Below are 23,901 nucleotides of genomic sequence, written 5' to 3'. Positions count from 1 at the left end.
CTTTAGAGGTGACAAATGAGGAATGGTGGCAGCAAGAGGGAACTAGCTTGCATGCTGTCACTGAGGAGAATGGGAAATGAAACATTGGGGTGGGTGTTCTGAGTGCCACCTGCTGAGTGGGACAGGGACCTAGGGACGCCCTTCCTGGCTCTTCCTCTTTCCTGTGTCTTCAGAGAACATGGCTCACTCTATGGACTCCCAGGCACCATTACAGCTCTGGTGACTCCAGGAAGCTGCAGGCCTAGGGAGGACATGTGAGGAACACTCCCTGTCCCAGGCTGAACCTGAACTTAGCCTCACTGGGCTTCAGTGTCCTCATCTGTCTGGGGAAGTTATATGAAGGGCCTGGGAGGTAACATTCAAGAAGTCAAGCATGATACCTGGCTCTCAGTGGGCAGACAACTGGTGCCCAGCTACCCCTGTTGGTCCTGATTCTCCAGCACCCTACCAGGGCCTCCACATTCTGCCTTCCTTTCTTTTCTCTATGTATCCCGCAGAGGGGTGGCAGGGGACAGGGTGATGGAGAGGTCCTGGAATGAGTCCTGGGGCTTTTAAAGGGGTGTGGGCTATCTGTGGTGCTCTGCCAGATTTTTCAAGCCCTGCTGCCCCCCAGAGGAAGAAGAAACACCTGTAACAATGAAGCCATTTCTGTGTACTTCTCAGAGGGTTATGGTAGCCTCTGGAGCTCTGCCTTCATGTGACTCTCCTGCACATGGGTGATGTCACACTTTCTGGGCCACCATTAAACACGGTTCCTTGAGGAGCTTACCTTCTCCGCCTGAGTCCCTTAGCATGGTGTCTGCCACCACCACGATCGGTCTTCGTAGTATGTGGGCTAGGACGAAGACATGGAACTCTTCTAGGCTTTCGTACACGGGGTCCTCTGCATTGTCCACACTAGGAAATGAAGTAGAGTGGTACCGTCACTTGAATAGACTGGGGTACGCATGGAGAAAGCAGAGAAATCTCTGAGTAGGGTCTGAGCACCCCCAAACACTGGAACCTATCTCTGGGATCCTGGGTAGCCACATCATGAGCCAACAGCAAGTGCTCGAGTGCCTACTCCCTATCCCCATGCCAGCTCGGGCAGCCTTAGTAGACAAGTCTGGAGGAACCTGCGGATAAGGGCCAGCAGTAAATGGGGTCTTTGCAGGCAGAGGCAGCCTGCCCAAGCCTGTGGCAACTGACTGGTTCTCTGGGTCTTTAGGATGCAGTGGGGCTGAGGGAATGGGCCTCCTTTTCTGCCCATGCCTACATTCTGTGGCTCAGGCTGAAGCCTCATCCCTCAGGGACTCAGGACGCCCAAGGGCACGGACTCCACAGGATCTATTACTGAGGTACCTTCTAGGAAAGTCTCACTGGAAAAGGTCAGTGAGAGGAAGAAGTCAGTGAGAGTTCCTCTTGAGGGTGGGAGGAGAATGACTGTGGAGCCCTTCACTATGCCCAGCCTCAGGTAAGAGGGCTTTCAAGATGTGCTTTCATTCATACTGTGAGACACTGGGGCAGAAGACTGTGGTCCAGGTGTCCCTCAACAACAGGGTCACCCTCAAAGGGAAGAGTGCATGGGAGGAGAGCCAGAGCTCACAGATGGCAGGGCTGCAGCATGTGCAGTGGGGGTGCCCAGCTGGGACACCCAGGCAGTTCTGGGACTTGCCTGAGTGTCCAGGATGCAATGAGGGGGATTTTGAGGCCTGGAGCAGGTGGGGCCAGAGCCAGCAATGTGGATTCTAGAGTGCACCTGGCCCTCCACATCTGTGTGCTCTGTATCTGTATCTGTATCTGTATCTGAGGGCGAAAAATGTTTTCTTTAAAAAATACCTGAAAATGGTAGAAAGCAGACTTGAATTTGCTGTGCTCCAAGCCCTGTCCTGAGTCATGTGAATGGAGGCACATGTAAGTCTGCCTTGCTTTAGGAGTAGAAGTTCCCTAGAGATGATGACAGTACATGGCAGAGGTACTGGGTTCTATGCAAACATTACATGTTGTAGGTAAGGACCACAGCATTCTTGAGCTTCAGTATCCTGGGGGCCATGGGATCAATGTCCTGAAGACATCAAGGGAAGAGGGACCACTGTAGGGCCTGGGATGACTGGGAATCAGCTCCGTGAACACAGCTCTTGGCTGACTGCTTTGATTACTTCTAGAAAAAAGGCCATAAATCCTAAGAAGTACCTTCTGGGGAGCTCTGATGTTACACTAAAGTTTTTTCTTATTTCTTCTTTTTCTTTGATGATTCAACATACTTAACATTTTAAAAAATGTAGCAGCAATCAAAACCCACAAAGAGGTTACACATATAGTAACTTCTGGAACCATTTGAAAGTGAATCTCCAGCCTGCTGCCTCTTTGCTCTGAAAGGGGTCAGCACATTTTCTGTGCACAGGGCATTCTTCTATATACCAGGACACAGCCATTAAAACCACCATCTACCATTTACCATCTACCCACCAGGCCTGCTCATAGGGGTGGGGAGTGCCAGCTTTCTAAGCAACGCCTCTAAAGATGCAGGTTTCACTCCAGGTCATGGGTTGCTTTCCGCTGAGGTCTTTTCAGTTTCCTTTGGTCAGGAATACTTGTCAGGATTCCCTTGATTTCCATAACTGTCCTGAAAACCTGAAGGGTACTGGGCAGGTATCTTGCAGAACTTCCTCAGTCTGGTTTCTCCATCTCCTCACCATGACATTAGACTGGGGACTACTGAGTCCTTCTCCGCTGGCCTCTCAGGTAGATGTGATGGTTGTCCTGTTACGGGGTGTCGGGGGATGGGGTGGTGACTTGGTCACTGTTTAGGCTCTTCTGCCTCACAGTGTGGAGCTGCTCATGTCACCTTTTTTTTTTTCGGTCGTTTTGAGACAGGGTCTCTCTGTAGCCCCAGCTGTCCTGGAACTCACTATGTAGACCAGGCTGGCCTTGAACTCACAGAGATCCACCTGCCTCTGACTCCCAAGTGCTGGGATTAAAGGCTTGTGCCACCACGCCCAGCTTCATGTCACCTTTTAAAAAATATTTATTATTTTTATTTTATGTGTACACATGTATTGCCTGCATGTAGGTAAGTGCACCCGTGTCGTGCAATGCCTGCCGAGGACAGAGGCTGTCGGATCCCCTGGAACTGGAGTTTTGGACAGTTGTTAGCTGCCATGTGGGTGCTGGGATTCAAACCCAGGTCTTATGCAAGAACAGTCAGTGTTCTTAACCACTGAGCCATCTCTCCAGCTCCTCATGTCACCTTTTTAATCAATGAGTGTTTTATAGGGAGGAGCTCTGAACCTCTGCTGATCTTTATTCCTTCCCAAACTTTCACACACTTGTTGATCTCACTGTGGATTTCTGATTTTCCATTTTATTCTACGTTTTCTAATCCATTTGTGATATCATGATGCTCAGATCTCTTTGATGTGGTCAATTTGGCTTATCCTTGCTGCATCTATTTTTATGATGCATCCTGTCATTCTTTTGAATTGCTTCCTTGCTCCTTGGTGTAAGAAGATGGTCCAAGTCCCTCTCACCTCCCAGCACACACATCTTTATTTTCAAGCTTATCCTTGCTGCATCTATTTTTATGATGCATCCTGTCATTCTTTTGAATCGCTTCCTTGCTCCTTGGTGTAAGAAGATGGTCCAAGTCCCTCCCACCTCCCAGCACACACATCTTTATTTTCCTCACTTGTTTGATCAGTCTCCCAGCAGTCTCCCATTTTATATCACCATCTCTCCCTCTCCACCCTATTTGGCTCTGACACCTGCTATAGTCCTGTTTGATGACACTGTGGATGCCCCACTCTGTTTTGCCCACCTAATGGCTTGAAGGTAAAATTTTAAAAAATTATTTATTATTATATTTTTATGTGTATGAGTGTATTGCCTGCATGCATGCAAGTGCACCAGTATCATGCAATGCACAAGGAGATCACAAGAGAGCTTCAGATTCCCCTGGAACTGGAGTTACAGACAGTTATAGCTGCCAAGTGGGTGCTGGGAATCTTGCTCTCTGATAGAGCAATCAGTGCTTTTAACAGCTGAGCCATCTCTCCAATTTTTAGGAAACTAAAAGTGGGAGAGGAATGCTTAAAACATGTATTTAAACATACATCTTCGGCTGGGGAGACGATCATTGGATAAAGCACTTGTTGTGCAAGTGTGGAGACTGAAATTTGGATCCCCAGAACCAAGGTAAAAGCCAGACAGGTATGGTGGCCATCAGTAATTCAGCACTTGGGAGGGAGGACAGGGGATCCCCAGGGAAATCTGGCTACCTAAGACTGGCTAAATCAGTGAGATCTAGGTTCAGCAAGAGACCCTGCCTCAGTAAAGTGGGGAGCAACTGAGGAAAACATCGGACATTAACTTTGGGCTTCTACATGCACATGGGCACGTGTGCCCACACACGCAAACATACATACACACACTGAACACACTAAAAACCCGAAACAAAACACATTTCTGTATTCTATATCTGAAGATTCAACCAACTGTAAATAAAAATATTTAAAATTTGTGTGCACTTTTTTTCTTATTCCCTAAATTATAAAATAAACCTCTTTTTTCATAATCTCAATCTCAGTTAATTTGTTATAGTAGTGGAATCTATACTAGCTTGCTCATTGTTATTGCTATTATCGCTGCTATCTTTTCCTCTCCCTGTACTTCCCTGGAAGAGGTCCTGATGGTCCAGTCTTCAGCATCTGTCAGACATTTCTCTTCTCTGGGGCACTTGTGGGAATAACAGTAAAGGAGACACTGAGGAACATCCAGGACTTGACAGGTACAGAACAAACAAGAGCTGAGTTTTCATAACAGTCTTCAGAATGTCTGTCTCCAAATGTTCAAAGATGCTTGTGCCTATGCAAGATGGACTGTTGGCACTGAATGCCAGATCACTAAAACAAAGCCACAAGAAGTATTGGGATAGTGGGTTTCTGTACTGCAGAGTCTCATCTTGAATCACAGTCCCCTGTTAGAGTCTGTCTTCCAGCTGGAAACCTTGAGAAAGCTGGGCCCAGAGGGCATCAGGCCCACTGTGGTGGGTGGTGAGGGCCCAGGTGGGGTCTCAGGGAATCTGAGGTTGGCCGGGAGGTATGCAGGTCTCTGATCCTCTTGTGTCTCCTTTTGCTCACATTTCTGGTGTGGCAGAGACCTTTTCAGGGGTAACATCTCTACCTTCAGTATCAAAGCAGTACAAAGCAAAGCATGGACCCTTTGAAGTTGGTGTGGCCACTCTTCACTCCCACAGCAGAGCCTCAGAGCTGACCTGTAGGATCAAGCTACTCCTCAATGCACTGAATGAGCAAAGCCTTTGCATCAGGAACACATGTAATGTCCACAGAGTCCATCTCTGGACTTTTGTTTTCAGTGTGACTTAAACCCAAAACTAAATAGATATTAAATAGATATTTAGTTAGGGACTTCCCACCCCCCAAATAAAAACCCTTCTCTGGACTTTTGTTTTCAGTGTGACTTAAACCCAAAACTAAATAGATATTTAGTTAGGGACTTCCCACCCCCCAAATAAAAACCCCCAAACCTAGCAGTTAGTGTCTTCAGAACCTTGTGTGTGCATTGGCATTTGTGGGGACAACCTCTGTCAGGGGTCACTTCCGGGCCTGGCTATTTCCCGAGTCCCATCCCTGTCACTGCCAGTTCTGTATGACGAGGCCTGAGGAAGACAGTACTAGGCAACTGTCATGAGATATGTGTGTGTGTGTGTGGATATATGTCCAGCTTTCCCCTACCATCCATGCAGCCTCGTTTAGAATGGATATTTCTGTCCTGGTCACATACTGGAACACTTCCCCTCCTTCCCATGCTATTTGAGGCCCTGTGGGGGGAGCAGGGTGGCACTTACCCACCGCCTGTGCCGCTGTTCTTGCTGAAGTGTGTGCGAGGCTCACTGGAGGCCAGCTTCAGCAGCTCTGTCCACTCTCGCTCCCATTCCTCCTCCGTGTACACCAGCCCTGACTGGAGCAAAGGGAAGCTAGTTCAGGAGATGGCTGCTTCTCTCACTGAGGCAGCTGTATGCGCCCCCCCCCAGATTGGTCTAAGCCCCACCAGAACCCAGACTAGACACATCTGTTAGTGCCCCACTCCCTGCCCACCAGTGGTCTCCTTTACATATTCTCAGAAATCTCAGCTCCTAATTTCAGAGCTGCTGAGAGTCCTCCAACCAGCAGAGGTCATTCCCGTGTGTGTGTGTGTGTGTGTGTGTGTGTGTGTGTGTGTGTGTGTGTGTGCAGGACTGAGTCAACCTGGCTGGGGCTGATCAACAGTTTAAAAGACCAGCAAGGCAACTTCACTCAGAAATCAGGCAGGTTCTTTTCCTAGTGGAAGTAAGCACCAATGTCACCCTGTTTAGGGGCTGCTAGGATCTTTTCTAGACTGAGGTCATACACAGTGGCTGGAAGCGAAGAGTGGCACATAACAGTGGATGACTGTATAACCTATTATCCAAGTTGGGACTCTTTGAGAGTGAAGGTGGACAGCTTTGCTAACCACACCAGCATGTGTGAGCCCCCAAGGCAGCTGCTGTCCACCTGGGCTGTGTACTGTACCGGGGCTCCTCTGGACTGTGGCACAGGCTGAGTCTGCACCTGATGTGGGGTACCAACCTCCTTGTTCTGCTGTGTCTGCTGCCACCTCCACCTCCGCTTCAGGGCTTCCCGCTCAGCACCCGTCCTCATCATGGTATAGAGAGCTTTCCGCAAAACCAGGTCTCGGTCATGAAAGCCCCACATTCCTACAGCCAGGAGGTCATGAGGAGAAAGGGAAGGAGAAGGGACACGAGGGAGAGACAAGCCCTAGGTGACACAACTACCAGGCTGGCTTCCTGCATGGGTACATATGAAGGTACCGCCATGTCAGGTGGCTGTCTGGTCTCACCACAGGCTCACAATTCCCTTCCCTCTGTTCCCTGTGCTTCCTATCGGCTCAAATGCATGAGAAGCAGCACTTCCTGTCCTAAGAACCGGAAAAAGGGTGGGTGAGTGGTGGGACCTGAGGCTGACGACTATCTCTTGTAGGTTCTCTCTGAGAAGCCTAATGCTCACCATAGGTCTTGTGTTTGGGTGGGAGAGTGCCTTTGAGGACAAGTTGGTGACATGTCCTCATGGAGGGTCCCATGTTAGGCTGGCCAATAGTATCCTGGCTTCCCTAAGTTCTGTTAGATGTGCTGTGTAAGGCCTAGCCTAAGGCATATGAGCACTCTGGGAAGCAGAAGGTCAGTGGGCACCCGTGTACCCATTTGGGCCATGACACAGATTCTGCTTCCCAGGGAGACAGTTTCCACTGAGCTGGGTGCTGAGGACTAAAAAGATGAACCAGCCATCTCTGAGTAAATCCTGTGGGTGGCCGAGACATGGTCAGGAAACCCAGTCAGTGAGAACACTGAAGTGAGGTGGGGCCCTGGCTACAAAGGAAGGAGGGAGGACTCCATCCATGCATCATCCATCCATCTATCCATCCATCCACCCATCCACCCATCCATCCATCCATCCATCCATCCATCCATCCATCCATCCAATGGGAATATTCATAGCATAATAAGGTTCCTAAAATCTGACAGAAACATATTGTAGGAAACTGAGAAGCAAGGTAGGCATTAAATGAGCACATAATATACAATGCCTACAACATGAAGAAAGATGATGCACGTGAAGAAGACAAGTGGCATCTGTTATGATGAAGCATCATCAGAAAGGCTCAGATGGGTAAAGGAAGGAGTGGAGGTACCATGCCAGGCAGAAGGCTCTGCCTAGGGGTTGGTGCACTTGAGCAAAGGCAAGAAGGAAAGGCGGCTAGGCTCAGGACGGAGGGGATGAGGCAGAGGAGAAATAGGCAGTTGCAAGTGAGCTGGGAGCCTCTGGAGTGTGACCTGAATTGACCAATGGCTGTGACCCCAGATACCTGATGACCAAAGACTGCTGTGGGCATTGTGGCAGCCCAGGCGTTTGTCTTTCCCTGCAGCACAGATAGGGAGAAATGACCATCATTGCTCTTTTCTCCTCTCAGACCTATTTCCACAGCTTTCCGTGACTCTCTGGACAGGCTCTGCTCCCATGGTTGCAAGTCCTTCTCACACAGGGTTTCCTTGACTCAAACATGTTTGCTTACGTGACTCCAGGACATCTGTCATTTCATTTTTTTCTTTTTTAAAAAATATTTTTATTATTTATTTACCTATTTGTTTATCTATTTATTTGTGTGTATGTGTGTCTATCTGTCTGTCTGTCTGTGTGGGTATGTAGATGTGTGTGCAGATGCCTGCAGACGCCAGGAGATGTCAGATCCTCTGGAGCTGGAGTTACAGATAGTTGTGAACTGCCCAACATGGGTGCTGGGCACCGACTTGGGTCCTCTGCAAGAGCAGCAAGAGCTCTTAACTGCTGAGCCATCTCTCTAGCCCCAGTGACTGTCATTTCTGGGTGTACTCAATAATCCTGCTTAGTGTTGGCCTAGTAAGGGGTTCACCACAGTGCTGGTGTGGGTGTCACACAGCTGCTTTGGTAGTCCTGGATGTGTGGAGTTTAGCTGTGTCAGCACAAAATGAAACCAAGCACAGGCTGAGGTTCACTAATTTGAGATGCTTGGGGCCAGAAGAACTTCTCATTTTGGAATATTGAACATACAAGGAGACCTTGGGGATGGGACCCAAGTTTAAACATGAAATTACTTTATGTTTATTATGCACTTTGTACATATATCCTAAAGGCAATTTATATGACATTTTAAAATGATTTTGCATGTGAAACAGGGTTCTATGGTGTGGAATTTCCTATTTCTGCTCTCATAAAAGTTTTAGATTTTGGATTTTCAGGTTAGGGTTACACAACCTGTAATGAGATAAAAGGACGAAGGACCAATGGCCTGTGGGCTCCAAGCCCCCTGCTTTGTAAGGGATTCTTAGCAAGCCTGCAGGCCTGGCCGGCCATGGCTTCACCTCTCCTTAGACTGAGCAAGGCATCATGCTCACAGGGGACATGTACTCCTTGGGGTGCTGTTGGGGAGGTGGCTCTGTATTCTAGGTGTCTGAAGGACAAAGCCAACCCTATGCTGGAGCCTTTTCAATAAGACTTCAGGTTTCAATGCTAGGAAAATTATTAATATTAGGCATTCTAATGAAACAAGACCCAATGACTAAAATTAGTTTTCAGAGAAGACATGGAAATTTTCAGTGAAATTTTAAGATAGCTATATTGCATAAATATGTAAAATTATTGTGTGTCAATTAAAAGTAAACACATTGAAGAAGATCAAGTAGAAAATGTTGGGTTCTGAACTGTGAACATATTCAGATTATAGTTTCATTTAAAGATCAGGCAAAAGGTGGGGAGGTGGTGCACAGCAGTGTTGACAATGGCTGGCAGAGTAGGGGCTACTGACTAGTTCTCACATGATGACGCACACCTCCTAATGCCAGCAGCAGGCCTTTTTTTCCTAGGGTAAACTTTGTCATAGTCTTCTCTTTTGCTTGTGATGGATAAGTCCACTGAACATAATTGATAGTGAAAATGCAAAACCCCCAGTGAAGCTCTATAGCTTTAGACTGGCCATACTAACTGTGTAGAAGTTCACTAAGATGCAGAGAGTCTGGGACTGGGACAAATATTGGAGTGACTTCCTTAAATTAGCTCTGTGATGTATTTATTTGTGAATTCATTATAATAAAGTCATTAAAAAATGAAAGCAGGACTTTTTAAAAAAAAGACAGGGCCTCATTATGTAGCCCTGGCTGGTCTGGACCTTGGTATGTAGGCCAGGCTGGCCTCAAACTCACAGAGATCGACCTGCCTCTGCCACCTGAGTGCTGGGATTAAAGGTGTGCACTGTCATGTCCATCTAAAGCAGAACTTCTCAGCGCTGGCTGCAGTGTGTGGTGGCTGTCCTGGGGAGGAAGCAGGAAGTGGATGTCTTCATCTTTCCCATGCTGCTGTCATGCCTGTGGACTGCTCCCCTCACTCTAGGTCTCTGGTCTCCTCTGGGCCTCCCTTGAACCTTTCCACGCCCTGATGCACTTTCCTTCAAGTCTTTTTTAGAATCCTCTCGGCCTGCTTCTTGCTGAGCAGTTCTCATTGTGATCTAAATGAGGCGCGAGCTCTTATGTAGCTCACACTTATCTGGGAAGACATCTTGCCAAGCAAGGACCATATTCTCATCTGAGGGTCCTGTCCCTTTGACAGAGACTGTCTTCTAGGACTGATGGGGCCTGATGTTGCCGGGGGGGGGGCTGGTACAATTCTAGATTTCTCTGTCACATGGAGTCAGTCCTGTGCATGGGATACTGAGCCAAGAGGGGATGACCGAGCTTCTAGAAAGTACACTGTGACCTTCAGTTAGCCTAATGTTGCCATGCATACCTGTGCAGTGATGATGTGGCTCCTTGGGAATGGCTGCTAAGGTGTCTGCTGTGTATCTGGTTGTGATGATTCCTCTGTTGTTACCAGAGGATGCTTATACCTGTCATTATTATACACTGCTGTTCACACTGCAGATTCACAACTACCTAGCATCATGCGCTGCTCTCCAGGCTTGGTAAAGATTCTGCACCCCCCAGGAAGTGCTCTTAGATTACTCCAGAGCACCATCTCTAAATACCATCCCTGAAGCTCTGCTCCAAGTCTCCTTCTAGCAAGGAAGGTATTCCCCCAGATGTGTTCTGTATCTTCACCAGCCTACCTAGATGACTGACCATAAGGGCCAGAATCTCATGGGAACTATTCCAGATGACAGCAGCATGGGTAGCTCTACTTGTTAATCATGCACCAAGCAGGCTTGGAGCCCTCCGTCTGTGCTGGGGAGCTTACCCAGTGAGGCGGCATGTAAGAGGCAGTTCCCATCCCCTGTTGTGGCCAAAGGAAGGAGCCGTTTACAGCTTGTGCACACTGTAGACCACCAGTTCAGGCGACCTGGAACAAAAGTTGACTTTAGAACAGAGGTCCAGAAAAGGCAGAGAAAGGCACATGTGCCACACAATCACAAGTATGGATGGGAGAATTCCTTGAGAACCTCAGTGGGAAGGTGGTGGGGGTATTGGACCTTTTCTCAAATTACATATAGGGAGACTAGAGGCAAATATAATAGCTTTTCTTCTCCTGAGAGCAAAATTATAACACTGCCTGTTTCAGTGTCTGCAGAGTGAGTACTCAAGACAATCAGATGAACGGTAGAGAATAAAGGAACATGAAAGGCAGGTAAGATGCATACACCTCACTAATGGTGGTTAAATATCAACATGAGTTGGTTTTGGTAAGGTAGTGGATATGCTATAATATTTAGAATAAGCACTAAAAAGACTGAACAGAGTTACACTCAAAACCAATCCTAACTGGGCATAGTTGACACTCTCCAGCCCCGTAATAGTAGCATTTTTATCTTGGGTATAACAACAGCTATCTAATTGGACTTAAGGCCTGCTCAACATGAGAGAATTCATGCCTGCTGCTGTAAACATAGCCAACTACATGTGGCTGGAGAGATCATAGACCCTAGAGGAGAAACTACTATTGTCATTTTCCTAAACAATACTATTTCTAACTATATTCTAAATACCCACAGGTAAGTGTAACTCCTATACCTCACCAAAGAAACTTCTTTTATGTGGCAGATGGAGGCTACCATAGATAGACACAACCAGTCATAATGCAGAGAATAAGTGACTGTGTGGAGCTCAGCCTCTGTTGATACATCTGCAATACAACCTCTACACCTAAGGCTCAGGAAACATTATGGAAGAGAAGGTGAAAAGACTGTAAGAGCCAGAGGACCAGGATGCCGTCTTCCTGACAAGATAGGGGAGGTGTATCCTTGAAATCACAACAATATGGTTGCCTCAGGGCTGGAGAGATGGCTCAGTGGTTAAGAGCACTGGCTGCTCTTGCAGAGGACCCAGGTTCAGTTCCCAGCACCCACATGACAGCTAACAACCATCTATAACTCCAGTTCCAGGGGATTTGATACCCTCTTTTGGCCTTCACACATACACATATGGTGCACATACATACATACAAAGCACTCATACATATAAAAAATAAAATAGCCGGGCATGGTGGCACACGCCTTTAATCCCAGCACTTTGGAGGCAGAGGCAGGCAGATCTCTGTGAGTTCAAGGCCAGCCTGGTCTACATAGTGAGTTCCAGGACAGCTGGGGCTACAGGGAGACCTTCTCTCAAAAAGACAAAAAAAAAAAAAAAAAAAAAAAAAAAAAAGAATTGTTGCCTAAACAAGAGGTACCTGCTGACATCAGTTGACATACCAGTGTGGATGGGCGGAATTTTACAAGGCCTTGCCCCTAGATAAAGAGCTTTAGCAATCAATGGCTACTGAGAGAAGGGGAAGCAGGTTCTCTAGGGATGAGTCCCCTGATAGGTGGGCAGCCCGAAACACATGTACATATGAGCAACACTAAATATACAAGCAGGCTGTATATGTGCATGCATATATATATATATATATCACAATAATAATGAAAAAAGTGGCCATGAATTTAAGAGGGAGCTGGGGGGTTGTAGGGGAGGGAGAGGGAGGAATATAAATACAGTACTCATGTATGAAGTTCTCAAAAAAAGAAGAAAATTTAATTAAACAAACAACACTGAAATACAAGAAACAAACTCCAACCTTCCTCCCCCAGGATACAGTACACTCTTGCCTTTCTCCTCTCTTTGCTAACAGGCAATGTTTTCCTTCATGCCAGGCCTGTTATACTGTTCTTTCCTTTAACTGCCAGTTTCACCATCCGTCCTTTAGAGGGTGTGGCCATGGTTGGCCCTTCTTACCTCTAATGAAATTTCTTTCATCACTCAACATTTTCAGTTCCTGCTTCCTTCAATGACTAGTCAGGTTTATTTCTGGAGATCACAGTACACCTGGCTGGAACAGATTTCAGACATGCCACTAAGCTCCAGATGGCACTGTGTCAGAGACAGCAACCACTGCCATCAGCATCAACACCTGTGTTTCACCACCAAATACCTCTAGATGTCCACATGATGACACAGTCTGGTTTTCAGTCTTTTTCAATAGCTATTCTCTCCCCTCTATACAAGTCTTCTATGCTTTAACCTATGGCAGATCAGAAATACTGATCAGGGCTCCCTCTAGACCACTGCTCAGCTGTGAAGACCAGAAGACAGCTGTTCATCCTTTGTCACAATTTCACCTCAGTCAGAGGGGGAAATGTAGAGATGAAGTGCCAAAAATAAAAGCTGAATTCTCATACTTTAACAATTAGGTCATGAATACTTAAAGTCCAAGCCCTAGTAACTTATGCCTCGTATTGACATCTGGAACCTGACTCATAATGTTCAGTGCCTGAACAAATGGCTAGTCTCAAGGAAAACAACTCAGGTTGTAAAAATTAATACATAACAAGATAATGCCATTTCTGCCTATCTATACAGATGTGGATGGCCATGAGATAAGACTAATAACTTCTTCTTCAACTGCTAGAAAAGACTCCATCCCTTCTCAGTCACACAATTCTCTGGCTCACCTGCTGTCTGCTTTGCATCTTCTTCTTCAACTGCTAGAAAAGACTCCATCCCTTCTCAGTCACACAATTCCCGCTCTGGCTCACCTGCTGTCTGCTTTGCAATGCTTTTCAGTAAATCCCCTTCTTTTTGAGCCGTGGGTAATTCTTGTACTGCTTGTGTCTTAGGCCCTCCCTATGCTATGTGGCACAGCAGTTTGAATGTTGAGGTGGCTTTCCAAAAATGTAGCCTCAAAATGATCTCTGATTCCTATGGTCTGAATGTTTGTGTCCCCTTAAAATTCGTATGTTGAAATTCAATCCCCACAGCAATGGTGTTGGAGACCCAGCATCTGGGAGGTAATTAGGCTGTAATGATTGTACCATCATGAATGTACAATAGGCCTGCCTAAGGGAGCCTCTTTGTTTCTTCTGCCATGAAGGATGAAGGATGAACAGAAGGTGCTTTCTATGAGGCATGAGCCTTTCCATACACCAGATCTTCTGGTACCTTAATCTGGGACTTTCCAGCCTCCAGAACTATAAACAATTCATTTTGGTTTATAAATCATCAGTCCAAGGAATTTTGTTACAACAGCCTCAGATACAGAAACCTCAGATACTGCAGTTCTTGGTGCAAAGCAGTCTTTTCCACATGGGTCATGAGATACTGAGTTGATTATTGTACTAGAGGAGAAGAGCTGAAAAAATTCAACAGGATGAGCTGAAAACACTGGAAGACCACACATGAACTTGACGTAGAGGGAGCTTCCAGGACTGCAATCAGCAGTCCAGCAGTCCAGCAGTCACTGACTGGCATTAGGAAATCTGCCACCAGAGGGAAGGGTGGGCCTCTCCAGAGAAGAATAACACAGCCTACAACTTTATCTTCATGATATCTAGACACCAATAAAAAATTACTAGGCATGTAAACAAATAACCTTCCAGGATTACATGGCTGAAAAAAATAAATGAGGTTAAAGAAAAACCACACAAATGATCCAGATTTTGAGTTACCTGACAGACACTTTGAAGTAACTTGGATAAAAATGGTCAATAAAGTAGAAAAGGTCAAATGCTATATTAGAACAAATAATGTTCAAGAATTTTCCAAATTTGGTGATAGTTCTTAGAAAGTGTATAAACATTCACGGGAAATATTAATCAAAGTAAATCATGCAGAAGCACATAGTAAAACTGTTGAGAATTAAAGAGAAAACCTAAAAGCAGAGACAAATATTGAAAGAGGAGTAATGAGATAGAAGCACACCCACAATGAAATGCAACCACTAAAGTGCTGGACGAAAACAACCTCCAATCTAGAGTGCTTAAAAGGGGGATACTGCATGATTGTAGCCTAAAATGGGAAACAATATTTAGCACTGATGAAGGGCTGAGCCAGTGCAATAACATAAGAAATAAAAGGCCAAAGTATGGGGAAAGAATGAGTAAAATTGCATTTATTAGAATCTCTCAACCCTCATCAGAGAAGTTTCTTTTTATAGTACATGGATATTAGTACTGAGACCAACAACTGGTTCAAGTGCAGACACTAATGGACTGTGGGGTGCTCAGCCCTAAGTGGGACCCCTTCTCCCAAAGCTTGGGGATCATCATAGGAGGCAGGAAAGGGGAAGACTGTGAGAGCTAGAAGTTCCAAGGACTGCTATGAAACAGTATTTTCTGGACATTACAAGCCCATTACACACAAGAATTCATGGCAGCTGATTTCATGCATAAAACTTGCACAAGATCAAGCCATCCAAAACTTGCATAAGACCAAGTCAGCATGGATGGGAGGGGATCAGGAAGTCCCACCCCTGTTTGAGGAACTATTGCCAGTTGACTGGTTCTGGGAGAAGGAGAGTGTATTAGTTACTTTTCGTTGCTGTGATAAAACACTATGACCAAGGCAAATTATAGAAGGAACAGTTTATTTGGCTTACAGTTCCAGAGGGATAAGAGTTCATCATGGTGGGGTACACCTCCATGTGCATACTGGCAGTATGGACTCAGTAGATTAAAAAAAAGATGGGCTGGAAAGATGTCTCAGCAGTTAAGAGCACTGGCTGCTCCTGCAGAGGACCTGGGTTCTAATTCCAGCACCCATGTGGCAGCTAACAACTCTCTGTAACTCCAGTTCCAGGGGATCCAATGCCATCTTCTGGCTTTCACAGGCACTGTATGGCATGGGTGCAGTTACATACATGTAGGCAATACACTCATACACATAAAGTAAAAATAAAATATTAAAAAAAGAGTACATGATATTGGATGTGGTGGTGGTGGTGGGTTATGGGAGGAGTTGAAGGGGAAGGAGTAGATGGATAGATTTGGTAAAAAATACATTGTATACATACATGAAATTTTCAAACAATAAAAATATTTTTTTAAAAGTACCTAATAAAATCTTGAAAAAAACCAAAGAGAGCATTTACAGTACCTGATTTTGTGATTTATTAGTATGGTACAGTAATCAGGATAGTGCAGAACTGGTATAAAAAGGGCAGATTAATGGAATGAAATGTAGAGAGGCTAGAACAGACCTATAAAGCTATGGCCAAGCAACTTCCTGTAAAGGCTATATGGGCTAACAATGAAAGAAGCTAGTTTCAAACAAACAGTGCCAGAACTAATGGATACATGGAAAAATAACTTCAGTATCTACTTTGCACCATGACAGCACAAATTAATTTGAACTGGATCATAGACATAATAGTAAAACTAAACTTACAATGACTCAGAGGCCTAAATAAGAAGTTAAAACTATAATATGTCTTGGAAAAAAGAAAAGGATATTATTGGGATAGTCAGAGAAAAAACTAGGACATCTGACTCCATCAAAATTAAACTTTCTATGCACTCAGAGACACCATTCTAAAGTGATGGTAGCCTCGGATTGGGAAAAATATTTATAAGACATTATCTGATAAAGGACTTGTAGATAGCTGTTAAAAACTCCCATGAATCAATAGGAACTAGACAACCAACCTAATACATGGGACAGAAGACTTAAAAATAATTTTACTATAAATTATCTATAGCTGGTCAAAAAGCACATGAAAAGATGCTTAATGTTAACAGTCACCAAAATACCACAAATTAAAATGTCAGTAAGTCACAGTTTCATATCCTCCTAGAACAGTGATATTAAAAAGGCCAACAGCAGGCAATGTTGGGGATACAGAGCAAATGGAGCTTTTATATTTTGCTGCTGGAAATGGAAAATGAGTCAATGATTTTGGAATATCTTTTGGCAATCTAACAAAGTTAAGCATACACACACCATATGACCCAACAATTCTATTCTTGGGTAGTTTAACCCAGGAGAAATGAAAACAGAAGGTGTGTACAAAAATACTCATAGCAGCCCAATTTCTCAAGGAAGCCAGTTGCCAACACAGCTGAGGTTGTGTCTCTGAAATAATCAGTGGTTAAGAGTAATTGTGGACTCTGTTTTCCAGTGAATTTGTATTAGTCTGTTTTCTGCTGCTATAAAAAATTACTTTAGGTTGAAACTAAACAAAAGGGATTTGTTTAGCACACAGATTTTAATTAATTTTTAAAATTCTTTGACAATTTCATATATATATATATATAAATGAATTTTGGTCATTTTTACCCCCCCATTACCCTCTCTTACTCCCTTTCCTGCTAAAATCTTTCTTTTCCCCAATAAGTCCCCTTCCTACTTTGGTGTGTATGCATGTGTACATGAGTGCATCCACTGAGTTTAATTAGGGCTGCTTGCATGAACATGGGTGAGGAGTTACTTACTGGAGCATGAACAACTTCTCAGTGGCTACACCACTGAAGAAAGTGACACCATCTTGCTACAGCCCCTACTAACTGCCAGCTGTTTCTCAAGGAGGGGTGCAACCTCATGATCCTCTCCCCTACCCATGAGGAATGTTGACAGGCCCAATCTTGTAGCATACAGATTTTGAAGCTGAAAGTCCAATATGAAGAATACATCTATTTAGCTCCTGGTGTGAGATTCATGGCTGGATGATATCATGGTGGTAGCACACATGGGAGGAACAGAGCAGCTACATAGTGAGACAGAAGCCAGAAGGACTGAGGGACCAGGCTTAATCTTTTACAATGATCTCCTTTAGTGAGTACTAACCAGGGTCCCATAGTAACTACATCAATCCCTTCTGAGAGCAGCACAACCAATGATCAAACTACCTTCTATTAGGCCTTACTTCTTAAAGGTGATACTCCTGTCACCTCACAGCCCTAGGGACCAACCTTCTAACACATAAACTCCTGAAAGACACACTAAAATCATAGTACCACACAGTTCAGCAATTCCACTTGGATGTTTACTAAAGAAAAGAGAAAACCTAGAACTTGTACAAGACCAGCCATAGCAGCCTTATTTCCCCACAAACCATCTGCTAATGGGTCTGGGATTGCATCTTGGAGATAATCAGCATCAGCTGTGACTTCAGGCTCTCCTTGCTTGAATCTGAGTCAAGATATCCCCATTCCCTTTCAAAGATCCTGGAGGATGCACTTCATGCATATGAGGGAAAAAGGAAAGAAGAGAGATGTGAGAAACAGGAATATGGGGTGAGTCACACAGGGGTGAGGCAAACACTGCCACCAGGATGGTATCACTGAAGACCACTCCACCTGGATACAGGGCTCACATTCCACCTGGATGCAGGGCTCACATTCCACCTGGATGCAGGGTTCACATTCCACCTGGATGCAGGGCTTACATTCTACCTGGATACAGAGCTCACATTCCACCTGGATGCAGGGTGTACATTCCAACTGGACACAGGGCACATTTGCTCTCAACTGCTTTTTTAAAAATTTAATTTAATTTTTATTTACTTAAAATTTTTTTTAATGTGTATGAGTGTATTGTCTGCATGTATGTGAGTGCACCCGTATTGTGCAATGTCATGGAGGTCAGAAGAGGGCTTCCGGTTCCCCTGGAACCAGAGTTAAGGACAGTTCATAGCTGCTATGTGGGTGCTGGGAATCAAACCTGGGTCCTCTGCAAGAGCAGTTAGTGTCCTTAACTGCTGAGCCATCTCTCCAGCCCCTCAATTGCTTTTTTAAAGAAGGTGTCTCTGGATCTTCTGACAATGGTATCCATGCGCCATTTGAGTGGTACAAACTTTTTATAAGTTGCTTCTTGGATGTTATAATTGTTCAGGTTTATGAATCAAGTTGACATACATTCATTTATATGTATACCTGTTTTTACATGTTCATGTATGCATATTTGTATATGAATTAAGTTGTGAACCATGGTTATTTGTCATTTTTAATATTAAGTGAAACTATTGGTATTATTTATTATGTTATATTTTACTTAAGGGGATAAAATATAACAGTCACCTCTCAGGATTTTCAATTCTTTGTGAACATCACTTAAGTAAGAATAGTTATTATAGATTTTTCAAGAAGTTGTAAAAACTTTTCAGTTGAAAAAAAATTTTTTAGAAGAGAATAAGCCATGTGTGGTGGTTCATGCCTGTAATTCCAGCACTTGGGAGGTTGAGTTAGGAGGATTGCCTCGAGTTTGAAACCATCTTGGGCTATATAGTGAATTCTAGGCCAGCCTGGGCTATGAAGAAAGACTGCCACAACCTGTCCCCCAAACTACAACAAAGAGAATTATCCTAATAGGACTTGAATAATTGGAGGAACATTGCTTTATTTATATTTCTTCATTTCATTTCTCATTAGTAGGAATTAATTTTTAATAAAAGTGTTCATGCTTTCAATATAAAAATAATGAAATGTGAAAATAAACACTCCAAAGCTCATTTGAAAATTAAGGTTCTCGAAAGGATATTTAGTTTGCAGTTAGTGAGTTATTGCCTAATATAACTGCATGTTAATGAGATTTAATATAATAAACCTTGTCAGTACTTTTTTTCAAACTAGTTTTCTATCTGCTCCCCACTGCTGTCTGGATAATATTAAGTAATTCTATTTTAATGATAAGTGTTTCACTGACATAAAATAACTATGTCCGTAACTGTAAATGAAATATGTATTGCATATATAAAAATTAACACGGTGCAAAATGAAAAGCACATGAAGATGCTAATGTTGCTGTTAACAATGGGCACATTCTTACCACCTGAAAAATCAGTAAAGTTGATGAGAAATGCAAATAGGAACTTTAATTAATGGCATCACTGGCTGGCCTGTTGAAGACACACTTGAAAATAACTTTCAATCACTTAGTAACTACTTTGTCTCTAGGATCTGAAATAGCAATGTCTCACTTGACTTTTAAGAAGTCATTTTATAAACATCTAGGATGGTAGATATTAAAACTATGTCACCACAAAGTAAAAGAGAATTATATGATTTTTATTAACAAAGGCATAACACCCAGCAGAGTATCTGGAAGGCCTGAAAGCCTGACACATTTAATCTAAATGTAGGCGATCCTCCTCCATCCTCCCAATAGCGTCTAAGGTGCTCCTGGCTCCTGGTAACTATCAATGGGAACAGTGGTGGGCAGTGGCGGAAGAGGGGAAGAGGGTATGCTAATGAGGCAAGTGGCTTTCATATAAGAGGAACAATCCTACAATTGTCCAAAGCCATAGCTTTCCCCTCTCATCCTCATTAATAAAATGGGAAGTGGTTTAAGTTCCTGCTGGTTGGATTAGTTTGTCTTCCTGCTCACTGCAGGACCTACAATGAATTCATTTTCTCTCTCTCTCTCTCTCTCTCTCTCTCTCTCTCTCTCTCTCTCTCTCTCTGTTTTCCAGAGAAGAAAAACGAGGCTCAGAGAGAGTAAATAACCTTGTCCATGTTAACAGGAGACACTGCTCATCCAGGCAAAGTCAGAGCAGGAACAAGGATGGTCTACTTTCCTTGGATATGGATAAATTTGTGGCAAGACAATTTTAACGTCTTTGAATCTATGTAATTTCAAAAAACACATTCTTGAAGGCTTGGTGGGTACAAGCCCTTGCTTTGCAAGCATGAGAGCCTGAGCTGGAATTCCCAGTACCCAGTAAAAAAAATCCAGGCATGGTTGTGCATACCAATAACTCCAGCATTGGGGGGCAGAGACAGGCATATCCTAAGTGCTTGTTGGTGGGTCAGCCTTTCCAAAATTGCAAACTTTGCGTTCAATGACAGACCGTGTCTCAAGGCAACACAGTGGAGAATGATGGAGGAAGTCACTTAATCTCATGTTCTGGCCTCTGCACATGGGTGCATACACCTGCACACTCAAGTCCATGCACCCCCCCCATATACACAACAGACACACACACACACACACCATACCACACCATACCACATTATTACATATCACACCCCAAACTTTATATTCTTTAATAAGACCCAGAGAGACTTGAAGAGTTCTGGTGTAGGAGAGCAGATTAGAAGCCACCTCTGTGTGATGCTGTGAGAAGAGTCAGGATAACAAGAACAGACTTCATTCCAAAGAGAGAGAGATTGGAAACCACAGAAAGGGCGACAGAATGGATGAAACTGAAGAGGCAAAGAAAAGGAGTAAGCTGTGCAATGCTCCAGCTCCAGCCCTTGCAGCTCACTGGCAGGGGGTGAGGGAATGGGGGCCTGGGGGAGTAGGGAAGGTGAGGGGGTGAGGGAGGTGGAGGTTGGGAGAAGTTGCAGCTTCATCTATAAGGTAAGCCAGGTCACCCTGGCAAAAGAGATTGGCAGCTCTATCCTTAGAACAAGCCCCTAGTTCTGGTCAGCATGGAATCCTGGTAGGCTGTTATGGTTTGAATGTGGAATGGTCCCCATGGGCTCTGTGTTTGAACAATTGGTCCCTAGCTAATGGAACTGATTTGAGAGGTTGCAAAATCTTTGTGGTGTATGGGCTAACTAGTGGAAATGGGTCTCTGGAGCAGGGGGCAGTCATTGAAGGTGATATTCATTCTCAGACTGTGGCCTGAGAACTCTGCTTCCTGATCTGCATGGATGTGAGGAGCTTCTACCACATGCTCCCACTGCTGTGAACACCACCACGCCATCCCTGCCATGAGGGACTAAAACCATGAGCCCAAAGGAGTCTTTCCCTCTAACGTAACTAATACAGGAGTTTTGAAGTGAGTCAGTAACTCCTCCTGTGTGATATGTCACAGTGATGGGGTCTATTTTTGTCACTCTGCAAGTCTTGGAGGGCTGTGGCCTTGCATCATTTTGAGAAAGAATCTGTTAAGACTAAGCTACCTTGAAGTGAGATAAGAAATAATCACAAGTCAGTGAACCTGGGCTCAGTCTGTCACAGTCCCAGGTAAGTGACAACCATAGGAGACAGTTATGGAGAGGAAGAGGTGTGGTTGTCGACACACACAACCAGGTCAGGTTGCAGGAGGCTGAAAGAGTGGAGGATATGGCAGTTGGTAGCCTTACTGTCTGTGCAAGTATGTGAGTCTATCACATGGTATAATGGCTAATCCTGGGTGTCAACTTGACTGGATCTGTGATTAACTGAAATGAAAGAGATATTCTTGATTGGATCATCTGAAGCCAGAAGACACACCCTCAGAGGAGAATGCCAGGCTTCTTGCTGCTTGCCTTCTCTCTCGCTGGTGAGTTCGTCTTGCTGCTGTAGACTGAAGACTAGCTGATCTTTTGGAATTTGTCAGACCTTCAGCGCCAGATTGGGACTACTGAGACATCCAGCCTTGTGGACTGAGCGACTACAGATTCTCAGCCCCTCCAGTGTGGTGAAGCCATTGTTGGACTACTCAGACTCTATCCTGTGAGCTAAGTTGATAAATCTCTATACATATTCATTCTACTGGTTCTGATTCTTTGGAGAACCCTGACTAATACAGATTGTGGTACCAGGAGCGGTTCTAGAGAAACAGAATTGAAAGGATGGATTTCTTTAATGGGCTTGTTGGTATTTGGAGGACACTCTCCAACTCAGAGTCTTCAGATAGCATGGAGAGCACTGAATATCCGTGGTGTAGACTATTTGAAACAATTATGGCGATAGACCCATTTGGATCTCCTAACTCACCTCTTGTGAAGAGTAAGAAATTTAGTGACTCTATACATAAAACATTTGACAATTTCTGGACAAATAAGACAAATAATGATGCTGGCTGGTTACTTCTAGCATCTCTGGATAAAGCGATGAAGATAAACAATGAGCTTAATGATAAAATTGACAAGCTCCAGATTCGAATCAAGAGTTTAAATGTTTCCAAGTGTGCCCTGGAAGAGAATCTTCTCGCCAGCAACCAGAGAGCTAAAGCTGCAGAAAATCAAGCTGGAGCCCTTATTACACATTTGGCTGCCCTACAACGCAAATTTAATTCCCAGCCTCGAAGGGTGTCAACAGTAAAGGTGAGGGCATTGGTAGGAAAAGATTGGAATCCTGACATGTGGGATGGAGATGTATGGGAGAACCCTGAGGAGGCTGAAGATTTAGAATCCTCAGATTCTGAGGAATTTGATTCACCTGATGAACTAATCTTCCCACCCTCAGCAGACCCACCCTCCCCACTGATGTCCCTCAGGGCCCAGTTGTTGTTGCCTCTAGACTCAAAGCTAAGCAGGCCCCTAGAGGAGAGATAGAAAGTGTGGTCCATGAGGAGGTGCGCTACACCACTAAAGAACTTAGTGAATTTGCTAATTCTTTCAAGCAGAAATCTAATGAATATGTCTGGGAATGGATTTTAAGGGTATGGGATAATGGTGGAAGGAAAATAAAATTGGATCAGGCTGAGTTTATTGACATGGGCCCCCTGACTGGAGATTCTAGGTTTAATATGGAAGCTCGTGCTGTTAAAAAGGGTGTTAAAAGTTTATTTGATTGGTTGGCTGAGGTATTTATCAAGAGATGGCCTACTGACAGAGAGCTGGAAATACCTGATATCCCTTGGCTTAGTGTTGATGAAGGGATTGTAAGGCTCAGGCAAATTGGTATGCTTGAGTGGATTCGCAGTACAACACCCAAATTCTCCACAATGGGAAGGCCCAGAGGACATGCCTTTTACTGATTTTATAAGATGGAAAGTACTGAGAGAGACACCAGAATGTTTGAAGAACTTTGTTTTTGCTCTTTTCTTTATGCCGAATCTTATGGCTGGAGATGCTGCTGCTCAATTGCATAAATTAAATGTAAATATAATAGGTGTAACAGGACCTCGGAATAGGGGTCAGGTGACAGTACTGAATTACCAAAGACAAGGTGAGCATACTTACCATAATGGGAGGCAAAGGCAAAACAATACCTACAATGGCATGACTCGAATGGTGTTTCCAGGGACCACATATATAAGGAGCCTACTAAGTTTTTATTTGATCTGTATAAGCAGAAAAGCTCTAGGACAAATGGCAGGAAGTCAGTATTGGATTGTAGAAATAGAGAATCTCGCTCAGTCAACCAATTTCCAAACTTGAGAGAGTTTACAGACCCAGAACCCCTTGAATGAAGGGAAGGCCAGGTGCCCTTGAGGAAGGACC

At 44.3% G+C, this 23,901-nt stretch overlaps 1 protein-coding gene across 1 annotated transcript in view; it reads right to left on the bottom strand.

Moving 5' to 3' along the window:
* The window catches only part of Otud7a (OTU deubiquitinase 7A), a 176,594-nt gene that overhangs the window by 22,934 nt on the left and 129,759 nt on the right, over nucleotides 1-23,901 (bottom strand). The window contains exons 6-9 of the mRNA XM_029554800.1: nucleotides 10,797-10,898; nucleotides 6,606-6,733; nucleotides 5,846-5,958; nucleotides 770-897 (exon numbers count right to left, since the gene is read on the bottom strand). Coding sequence (XP_029410660.1) covers nucleotides 770-897; nucleotides 5,846-5,958; nucleotides 6,606-6,733; nucleotides 10,797-10,898 — 471 coding nt within the window. The remainder of the gene's footprint in view (nucleotides 1-769; nucleotides 898-5,845; nucleotides 5,959-6,605; nucleotides 6,734-10,796; nucleotides 10,899-23,901) is intronic.

The sequence above is a fragment of the Nannospalax galili genome, unplaced genomic scaffold (genome assembly GCF_000622305.1).
Source record: "Nannospalax galili isolate Female #2095 unplaced genomic scaffold, S.galili_v1.0 scaffold685, whole genome shotgun sequence".
Classification (NCBI taxonomy): domain Eukaryota; kingdom Metazoa; phylum Chordata; class Mammalia; order Rodentia; family Spalacidae; genus Nannospalax; species Nannospalax galili.
This window is presented reverse-complemented; position numbering and strand designations above follow the sequence as displayed.